General features: G+C 53.3%; 1 protein-coding gene across 2 annotated transcripts in view; it reads left to right on the forward strand.

Annotated features, from left to right (window-relative positions):
• The window catches only part of HPN (hepsin), a 16,705-nt gene extending 8,849 nt beyond the window's left edge, over nucleotides 1-7,856 (forward strand). The window contains exons 5-13 of one of the 2 annotated variants that reach the window (XM_024733919.1): nucleotides 3,346-3,475; nucleotides 3,545-3,667; nucleotides 3,806-3,846; nucleotides 4,261-4,426; nucleotides 4,529-4,719; nucleotides 6,526-6,621; nucleotides 6,815-6,957; nucleotides 7,140-7,304; nucleotides 7,522-7,856. In XM_024733919.1, the coding sequence (XP_024589687.1) occupies nucleotides 3,346-3,475; nucleotides 3,545-3,667; nucleotides 3,806-3,846; nucleotides 4,261-4,426; nucleotides 4,529-4,719; nucleotides 6,526-6,621; nucleotides 6,815-6,957; nucleotides 7,140-7,304; nucleotides 7,522-7,560 (1,094 nt within the window). In that variant the 3' untranslated portion in view covers nucleotides 7,561-7,856. The remainder of the gene's footprint in view (nucleotides 1-3,345; nucleotides 3,476-3,544; nucleotides 3,668-3,805; nucleotides 3,847-4,260; nucleotides 4,427-4,528; nucleotides 4,720-6,525; nucleotides 6,622-6,814; nucleotides 6,958-7,139; nucleotides 7,305-7,521) is intronic. The other variant, XM_024733920.1, reaches the window with a different exon arrangement.
• Nucleotides 7,857-10,486: the final 2,630 nt, after the last annotated feature.

Consider the following 10,486-nt stretch of genomic DNA (forward strand, 5'->3'; position numbering starts at 1 on the left):
CTGGTCACACCCTCCTCACACTTGAAGTTCATGAGTTACTCCTGGTGAATTTCAGGAGGGCAGGGGCATTTTGTTTACTGCCCCAGACAGTGTCCAGCACATAGTAGGTGCTCAGGAAACCTTTGCTTAATGAATAAGCATGAGGACAGATCACCGACATGAACCAACTTGTCCTGGGCCTCCAGCTGGAAAGTAATTAGGCCACGATTCAGACTTGGCTCTGGCCAACGCCAGCACCGTACCCTTCCATTATACTCGGGTTTTTCAAAAATGCTGGGTAATTACAAAATGAACAAACAAAAACAACCCAGAAATGATATCCCCACCTCACTTTTCTGGGATTTTCACACCTCTAAATATATCAGACAATTTGTTGAGCAAGCCAGGTGACCCAGAACATATTTTTTGCATTGCTTAAAATAATACAAACAAGAATAAAGAGTTTAGAAGTGAGAAACAGTGGCACAGAATATAGTTTTAAAAATACTTGGAGGGGGTATTTGACATTCCCTCCTCCCTCCCTCCCCCTCCCTCCCTCCAAATCCATCCATAAAGTGATAATTTTTTTCTAAAACCTCACACTTTCTGGAAATCACATTCCTAGAGCACTGAGAAGTCATTTAAAAATAAGAATTCACTCCCACCCACAGTTGGTGTTTCAGACCCCAAGTCTTGGTCTGGGGACTCAGCGGGTGGCGGGCACCACCCAGCAGAGGTACCAGGCATCCCTGGGCCCCCACCTGGAGGCCGTGACTAAGGCGAGCCAGCCAGGAAGCTCCTAGTCCAGGCTGTGGGTGAGTATATTTAGGGTGGGGACAGGTAAGGGTCCAGGTGAGAGCCACAGAAGGAGCAGGGAGTATGCAGGTAGGCAGGCCTGGGTTCAAATCCTGGCTTTGCAGGTTCTTAGCTATATTCCCCTGGGCAAGTATAGCCTCTCCAAGGTTCAGTTTCCCCATCTGCAAGATGGGCATAGAAATGGTCTCTACCTTCCAGGATGGTGGTGGGATTCAAAGAACCCCCCAGATATGACACATAGCATGGGGTCAGCCCACTGACATCCCCAGGAAACATAGCCAAGTGTTATTATTACTGTGCCATTATTGTTTAACCCTCAGGACGGAAGCCACTTGAGAGGCTGTCTAGGGCAACGTTAAAAGCTTGGGGTTTGGAGTCCCTCAGGCCTGAATGCACATCCTCTGTTTGCCTTTCTCTGTCCTCAGCAGGATAGGGTTTTCCCTGGAAGTCCTGCCTCCCCTCGTCCAGATCTGTGGGGCTGTGGGAAGACTGCTCAGCTTGGGTGTGGCCTCACCAAGTTCCTCCTACGAGGATGCAAAATTGAGTTTGCACCAGATTCACGTTCCCAGAATGTGCTCTCAGAACACCAGCCATGCAGGAAGCTCAGGAGAAAAGGGGTTCACAGCCGATCTTTCCCCAGGCTTACTCCTTCCCACCTTCCCCATCTCGGTCAGTGGCAGCTCCATCCTTCTGGTGGCTCAGGCCAAACACCCTGGAATTGCCCTCAGACCCCCTTTCTCTCACACCGACCTCCAATCTCAGCAGACCCTGTGGGCTCCACCCACAGAATCTACCCTAAATCTAAACTCTGTTCCCCCCCTGCTGCCCCGACCCTGGCCCAGCCTCCATCCTCTCCCTCCTGGACCATCACACAGCCTCCTTCCTGGTCTCCCTGCTCCCATCCCGCCCCTACAGTCTGCTCCCCACACACTGCCAGAGGGAGCCTGTGAACTGGTGTCAGGTCAGGGCCCTCCTGGCTCAGAGCCCTCCTCTGGCCGCATCTCACTCCTGGTAAAAGCCAAAGTCCTAGTGTCAATCCAGTCTTGTCTCACATCTCCCCTCCCCTAGCTCACTCTGCTCCAGCCTCCTTGCTGTTCCTTAAACATCCCCCGTGTCTCCCCGCCCCCCACCCCACCACCTTGGGATCTTTGCACTTGGCAGTTCCTTTGGCCTGGTTCTCTGTTCCCTCACCTGTCTTCTTACCTCCTTCAGATCTTTGTGCAGCTTTCCCTGCCCACCTGTTGGAAAGTGCAACCTCCCCTCCCCTCAATGCCAGCACTCCCCTGCCTCTGTCAAGCTTGATTTATCTCCCTGGCGCCTTCTTTTGTGACACACCATCTATTTAACCTCTCTGTCCTGTTTGTTATGCATCTCACCTATTGGCCTTTGAGCTCCTCAGAGCTGGGGGTTTTGTCTGATCTGTTCATTGCCCAGAATAGAGCCTGGCACATACTGAGTGTTTGTTAAATGTAAATAAATACGGCTAAGGGCTGTGACCTGGCTTAGGTGTGCACGAGGGTCCTCTGACCATGTGAGGAGCAGCCTATGAGGGGCTGAGGGGAGCATCACTTCTCAACACAGTAAAGCCCCAGGCAGGAGGAATCCCCCATAAGCTCTCTCCAGTCTTCCTGTGTATCTCTGCCCTACCTCTTCTCAAAGTTTGTGATGCTGTGTTTGGTTGGGTGATTTTTTTTTACTGCTGTCTGTCTCCCCCATTGGTGGACTTTGGTTGGTGAGGGCACAGCCCAGGGCTGTCTTGGTCATCTTTATGTCCCCCGGCATCACCCCACACAGGACTGGGCATGGAGTATGTGTCTAGTTAACACTTGTTGAATGAATGAATGAATACTGCATCCTCTGCTTGGAGAATTATCATGCAATTTAGTGTGTATTCAAGGCTCTGACAAGTCCTGCAGAAAAAGATAGCTATTCTCTTTTTTTTTAAGATTATAGGAAATCTATTTAAATATTTTGGCACTGTGATGTATTAGTCAAGGGTCTTCAGGCTGTAAAAGACAAAAGGAAAATCTAAGAAACTGGCTAAACAAAAAGGGAAATTATTGACTCACTTAAGCAACAGTTCTGGGGGTTCTTCAAGCCTGACTCCATCAGGGGCTTTAAAAATGTTATCAGAAATCTGTTGACTTTCCTCCACATTGGCTCATTTTTCCCCTCCTTGGGGCAAAGATGGGCCCAGGCAGACCCAGCCTCACATGCCATTCTCCTGGGAGCTTGGTTAAAACAGTTTCCCTCATCCCAAATCTCCTGGCAGACTTCCAGATTTCCAGCTCATGGGCAACCAGCTTAGGAACCCCAGTGGTAGGAGAAAGCCCCCTGGTTCCCCCTGGCGGGGCAGCCAGAGTCCCAGAGACCCCGATCTTTGGTTCAACTTGAGTCATGGGCCCTTCCAGACGCAGTCACAAATGTGGGGGGCCCGGGGTGCTGCCGTCGGGCCTGCCAGGACTCAGGACTAGATCCATGGGGTCGGAGAAGAGGCCGGGAGGGCTCGGGCAGGAAGGCGACCCAGGCGGCGGTCCTGTCGCCCTGCAGTGCAGGTCGGCCCGGCCGACGCCCGGCTCACGGTGTTTGACCAGACGGAGGGCACGTGGCGTCTGCTGTGCTCCTCGCGCTCCAACGCCAGGGTGGCGGGGCTCAGCTGCGAGGAGATGGGCTTCCTCAGGTACCGGGGTGCCCCTGGGGGTGGGGGGCGGGGGGGCGGGGCCGCAGGCCTGACCCCTGCCCCGCCCAGGGCGCTGGCCCACTCGGAGCTGGACGTGCGGACGGCGGGCGCCAACGGCACGTCGGGCTTCTTCTGCGTGGACGAGGGGAGGCTGCCGCATGCCCGGAGGCTGCTCGAGGTCCTTTCCGTGTGGTGAGGAGGGCGGCGGGCAGGCAGGGCGCGCACCGCCCCCGGCACGCACACCCCTGCTCCCCCAATGTGCCTTTCTTGCCTCTTAATTGGCCTCTCTTTTTGTCTCCCCTTGTGTCCCCATCCCTGTCTCTCCCACAGCGACTGTCCCAGGGGTCGTTTCCTAGCTACCATCTGCCAAGGTGAGACCCTGAAACTCAGAGTCTTCTTCTGAGACCCCCCCACTGAGGGCAGGGCCACGTCCCATTAGATACCCCCAGGCAGGCCTTATCCTCTTAGATCCTGCAAGGATGGGGCTGTGTCTTCTCAGATCTCCCTCCCCTCCTGGTAGAGCCATGTCCCTCTAGGTCCCCAAGGAGGGGTCTGTGTCTCCTCATATCTCCCTCCCCCCCGGGTGGAGCCATGTCCCCCTGGGTCCCCAAGGATGCGGCTGTGTCTCCTCAGACACCCTCCCCCAGGGTGGAGCCATGTCCCTCAGACCCCTCAGGTTAGGATCGTGTCCACTCACTCTTCGCAGAGTGGCGTATGACCTCTCAGACCCCCTAAGGCAGGGGTTCCAGGCCTCCCACTGCCCCTGACTGCCCTCTCTCCCACAGACTGTGGCCATAGGAAGCTGCCCGTCGATCGCATCGTGGGTGGCCAAGACACCAGCTTGGGCAGGTGGCCATGGCAAGTCAGTCTTCGCTACGATGGAGCACACCTCTGTGGGGGATCCCTGCTCTCCAGAGACTGGGTGCTGACAGCCGCCCACTGCTTCCCTGAGTGAGTGTCTCCCATGGCGCTGAGGGGGGGAGGCTGGGGAGCGGCAGGGTTGGGGAGGCTGTGCCCAAGCAGGCTGCCACCCTCCCCTCCTATCCCTGGTAGGCGGAACCGGGTCCTGTCCCGATGGCGAGTGTTTGCCGGTGCCGTGGCCCAGACCTCACCCCATGGCGTGCAGCTGGGGGTGCAGGCAGTAATCTACCACGGGGGCTATCTCCCCTTTCGAGACCCCAACAGCGAGGAGAACAGCAATGACATTGCCCTGGTCCACCTGTCCAGCTCCCTGCCCCTCACAGGTAAGTCTGGGGCTGTTCCTTGGCCTGGGGACACCAGGGGCCAGGAGGACAGAGGAGGGGGCTAGGGCATAGGAATCCATGGTGATGAGGGAAATGATCTTGAGGGGCACGCACTGGGCATTCATTAGATGGGGACAATTGGTACAGCCACTTTGGAAAGCCATGTGGCGATTCCTCAAGCAGTTCAACACAGAGTTACGATTTGGCCCGGCAATTCCACTCCTAGATACGTACCCAAAAGAAATGAAAACACATAGCTACACCAAAACTGGTGCACGAGTGTTCAGACCAGCATTATTCCAAAAGATGGAAACAACCCAGAGGTCTACCATCTGACACATGGATAAACCAAACGTGCTAGACAGGCTGCCTGGCGCTGGAATCAGTGCCTGTGAGCCCCTGGCTGTGTTGCCAGGGAAGTCAGTACTATTTGGTTTGCATTTTTCTTATCTTTACGGTTATTTTTCTTCTGAATGGTCCATGATGCTGGTTTTCCATTTAAGGGAGCGATACATGTTTTTCTTTTCTTGTTTCTAAATTAATTTTTTTATTGGAGTATAGTTGCTTTACAATGTTGTGTTAGTTTCTTGTGCAGCAAAGTGAGTCAGTTATACCTACACATATAGCCGCTCTTTTTTAGATTCTATTCCCATATAGGTCATTACAGAGTATTGAATAATACATGTTTCTCTTTTTAAAAATTTTTTACATCTTTACTGGGGTATAATTGCTTTACAGTGGCGTGCATGTTTCTCTTTAAAACAAAATAAACCCTTCTCTTTAGTGAATGGAGTGAGAGGGTTAAAAAGATTGAAGTGGGGAGGTATCCATGGGGCACAGGTGGATGGGGTGGGAGGGGCCTGGGTTTGAGACACGTGGCTGAGGGGTAACGGCACGGGCTTTGGGGTCAGGTACTTGCCAGCTCTGCGATCTTGAGCGCGTGGCTTCACCTCTCCATGCCTCAGTTTCCCTCATCTGTTAAATGACTTCTGAGGGTTATTGAAATGATGAAAAGGGTTAATCTGAGTCAAGAGCCTACAGCAATGCCAGCACTCAGTTAATATTAACAATCATTGCCACTGTTGCTGTTTTTTACTATTGCTAGTTACGTGAGCATTTCCTATTAGCCAGGCGTGCTATTCAGCGCGTCACCGATGTCTCACTATACACCTCTGGGGGGAAATGATTATTCTTTCCACTTAGCACCTGAGAGCTCTGAGCTCAGGGAGGTGAAGTCACCAGCAGGCAGCAGGTAGGGCTGCCAGGACCACTGGTGTGGGTTGTGCACTGCACAAGGAAGTCATGTGTCAGGGATGCCATTCTTACTGTGGACAGGGTGGACTGGTGTGTTTATTATGATGATTTTTTCGACAGGTGGAAGTCCAGCATCTCAAGATAGTACCTTGTAAAATTTCTCACAGAGGCACCCTCTAGGCAGGGGCAGCCCCATGGGCCATGGTTAAGAATACAGGCTTGGAAATTGGGCCAAGCTGGGTTCAAATTCTGGCTCTGCCATCGACTCATGGACTCATTCTGAGGCTTTGGACAAATGACATGGCCTTATTTTCCCCTCTTTAAATGGGGTACTAATAGCTCCTACCTCCCTGGGCTGATGGGATATTAAAGGAACTCACCCAGGAAGGTGCCTAGTACCTAGTGAGCTCTCAGTAGAAGGCAACTTCTGCTGTTGTCGTTGTAAAAGGACAGAGGGAAGGGTGGGCCGGGGGCACCAGGGGCAGCTGGGCTGAGGTCTGTACCAGGCGGGGCAGGCCGGCAGGGGTGGGACCAGCGTGGTCTGTCTCACAGAGTACATCCAGCCCGTGTGCCTCCCGGCTGCCGGGCAGGCCCTAGTGGACGGCAAGATCTGCACCGTGACTGGCTGGGGCAACACACAGTACTACGGTGAGTTCCGTCCTCTGCCCGTGAAGTCACTGTTAAGGGAGACTCCGATCCGGGCTGGGGAAGGGCCGTTGGCCTGCTTGAAGGCCTCGTGGCCCAGGGGTGTAGGGACACTAAGGAGCCTGGGTGGGCACCAGGAAGGAAGGGGGGTGTGCATGCCCCCCAGCTTCGTCCAGCCCTGCTTGCACACCCCCAGGCCAACAGGCGGGGGTACTCCAGGAGGCCCGAGTCCCCATAATCAGCAGTGATGTCTGCAACGGCCCCGACTTTTACGGGAACCAGATCAAACCCAAGATGTTCTGTGCCGGCTATCCTGAGGGTGGCATTGATGCCTGCCAGGTGAGGGACGGTGAGGGGCAGCCCGGGCCCCCTCCTCTCCGGGGGTGGAGACACATGGCAGTGGGTGGTCAGGCTCGCTACCTCAGGGCCAGAGGGCTCTGTGACCACAGCCCACAATCATCCGAGGAGGGCCTCTCGGCTAGCCATCTTGGCTTCCAGCCAGGCCTTCCATCCCCTACCAGGGCGACAGCGGTGGCCCCTTCGTGTGTGAGGACAGCATCTCTCGGACGCCACGTTGGCGGCTGTGTGGCATTGTGAGCTGGGGCACCGGCTGTGCCCTGGCCCAGAAGCCAGGCGTCTACACCAAAGTCAGTGACTTCCGGGAGTGGATCTTCCAGGCCATAAAGGTGAAATTTGGGCCCAGATGGGAGCCAGAGGGTGGGAGGGTTTGGGACTCCGAGGGGGAAAGGGAGCCAGGGTTTTCCAGAAACCAGCGCTCAGGCTTAGAAGAGGGTGCCCTAGGGAACGGATAGCCTTCAAAGGGCTCCTGGGGAGGGGAGTTCAGCTGTGGGACTTTGGGGGAAGCCTCTCAGACCTTGGAAGCCCCTAGTTGTCTTTCCCCAGACTCACTCCGAAGCCAGCGGCATGGTGACCCAGCTCTGACCTGTGGCTTCTCCTCGCTGTGCACGCCTGCAGGGCCCAAGCTGATCTAGGTGGCTCCAGCCCCACATGATGGGGTTCACCCTGGGATGGAACATTTTTCTTCTTGGGCCCAGCCCACAGGTCCAAGGATACCCTCCCTCCAAGGTCCTCCACAGTGGCGGGCCCACTCAGCCCTGGGACCACCCGAGCCTCACCCTTCTGACCCCCATGTAAATATTGTTCTGCCGTCTGGGGAGTCCCATCTAGTGCCCCTGATGACAGGATGCTCTTTAAATAATAAAGATGGTTTTGATTAATGTGGTCTCTGAGTTTGCAAATGTAAGCAGCAAATGAGGACATTTTGGGGGGTTGGAAGAGAGCAGTTGGGCCAGGCAAACATCAGACAGGGAGTGTGACGCTCCAGTTCCCGCTGGCTTAAGAGAAAATACCTTAATTGGCTCACCTAACTGGAAATGCTCTGCAGCGTCTGGCTTCAGGTACTGCTGGATCCAGCTGCTGAATATTTTTCATCAGGATTGTCTCTCACTTCCTCTCTCACATCTGCTTTTCTGTGTCAGCTTCATTTCCAAGCAGGCTCCCCTACAGTCAGAGACAGAGATGTCCCCCCAACCCACCGAAACTCTTATATGCCATGGATGACTTAACAGCCACAGTGGAAAAAGAATCCTTCTTTCCCATCAGCTACAGCAAAAAAGTCCCAGGCCTGGCTCTCCCTGGACGGATTTGGGTCACATGCTCACCCCTTATCAAACCACTGTGCACCTGTGCATGGGGTGGGGAGGAGGTTTGACCCTCAGGAAATACATGACTTGAGTGTGAGGGGTTCTCCAAAGGAAAGTGGGTTGCTCTTTCCAGAAAAAATGGTTGTAGATGCCCAGTGAAAAAAAGACATCCACTGTGGATCAACATGGGAATCAAGGCCCTGTAGGGAGGAGGCAGAAGCACCAGGCCCTGTGAGCACAACCTGAGACCCTTATCTTGTCATCTGGGCTGGAGGTTGTTCTCAGTTTCCCCTGGGACCCACTCTGTTCCCTAGAACGTCTGCAGACCTTGCTGGGACACCAATGGCCACCAGGGGGCACTACTGCCCCCTAAACTACGGGAAGTTAAGGAGTTTCTTTGGTAGTCTTGTCCAGGTGTTGCTGGACACCAGATGCTCTGCAGGAAAACACCCACCAGGTGCCTGTTTCCCATGACTTTCTTTTATCTTTCCTTTCTTTTTTTTTTTGGCTGCGCCGTGGGGCACGTGGGACCTTAGTTCCCCAACCAGGGATTGACCCCACGCCCCCTGCATTGGAAGCGCAGAGTCTTGACCACTGGGCTGCCAGGGGGTTCCTCCCATGACTTTCAATGATAAAAATTAAATGTGTTGCTTATCAGCTACAAGCCCCCAAGCAATTTCCTAAAACATAAATAGACACAGGAAAGCCCCTTTGAATAACATACAGACTATCCATTTAGAAAACGCTCCAAGCATCCCTCCCTGGACCAAACTCTTAGGATTTGGTGATCCCCACCATTACTTTGTCCATCAGGAACGCCCCAGCCCCACATCTCCATGTGCTTTTCCAAACGTCTGCAGGCTGCTGCACCGTTCTACCCATCGTATCGGAGATACAATTCGAGACTTGACCCACACATTGCTTTGTTAGAAACGCATTGAGTCACGGGGATGGGGCTGTACATTTTCCTTTGTTGTTGTTAGCTGAAAAATGTACTGTATGTGTGTTTTACGATGTTTGGGGACTCTGAAAGAACATGGTCCACCTTGGGGATTCTGAGCAGATATGACCATGTCCTGGGGGTTCTGAGGGGACACAGCTCACCCTGGCAGGGAGGGGGCCAGTGTGAGCAGACATGACCCTGCTCCGGGTGGGACTGAAGAGGGCATGGCCCTGCCCTGGGACACCTGAGGAGCTGCAGCCTGATTCTAGGAGACATGGTGGAAGTTAAAAACCAATGGGTCGTCCACTGGGAAGATGTCAACCAGGGGACCACTCTGGGTTCTGCAAGCATCATTGCTCTTGGAGGGGGGAGGGGGTTGGGAGATTGCGATCCACTCAACAGCCACTCACCAGTCAGTCTCCTTTGTTGGCCAGGGGTCAGTGAGCCTGTTTCTCCTGCTGCCACTAACGTTGTCACCCACCCCAAGGAGCCACGCAGATATTAGAAAAATAATAATAACAATCACAGGATTGCTTTGAAGCTTGCTAAGATCTTGATCTTCAGAAAGATCAAATATCAAATCTCTTTCTTCCATGTCATTGCTGTGTATCTCGGACCCAGAAGTATTCGGCCCATCTGATCTAATTTATGTAACCGCCCCAGGAATACAAGCGAGGCTTTGCATTCATGGTGAGTGTTTATATCTGAATATTCACTTTCAAATATAGAAAGCCTGCTGGATGTAACTTGGAATGGAAAGCTCCATATGTGGTTTATAAGTTGGCATTCTCCCCGTCAAGTTGAAGGAGAAATGTACAGTTATTTTTCCACCATGGTTATTCTGCAGGTAAATTACCACCATAATTAACAATGATTGTGATGGCCACGAAATCTGTATTCAGAAATAATTATTCTGATGTTCAAATAGTGCTGTAAGTGGAGAATGGATCTTAGTTTCTGCAGAAAAAGTAATACTATTTAAATCCTGCAGTCATTTTGTGAGCAGCTGTCCCAGTTCTACTGCTGCATAGCAAACCGTCCCAAACTTTGTGGTATAAAATAGCAACAAGCCAGGAGGGCTGTGAATCTGCTCGAGGTGGCGCATGTGAGGGGGGAAAGCTAAGACTGGGACCATGACCAGGACATCTCAGGAGATGGTACTGAGCCTCCCACTCCCCCTCGAGTGACCACCCTCTCGGGTGACTGGGCTTGGACACTGCCCCCCAGGATTTCCCTGGGCCCCCAGGGAAACCTGTTGTTT

Source organism: Neophocaena asiaeorientalis, unplaced genomic scaffold (genome assembly GCF_003031525.2).
Source record: "Neophocaena asiaeorientalis asiaeorientalis breed wild unplaced genomic scaffold, Neophocaena_asiaeorientalis_V1.1 scaffold280, whole genome shotgun sequence".
Taxonomy (NCBI): domain Eukaryota; kingdom Metazoa; phylum Chordata; class Mammalia; order Artiodactyla; family Phocoenidae; genus Neophocaena; species Neophocaena asiaeorientalis.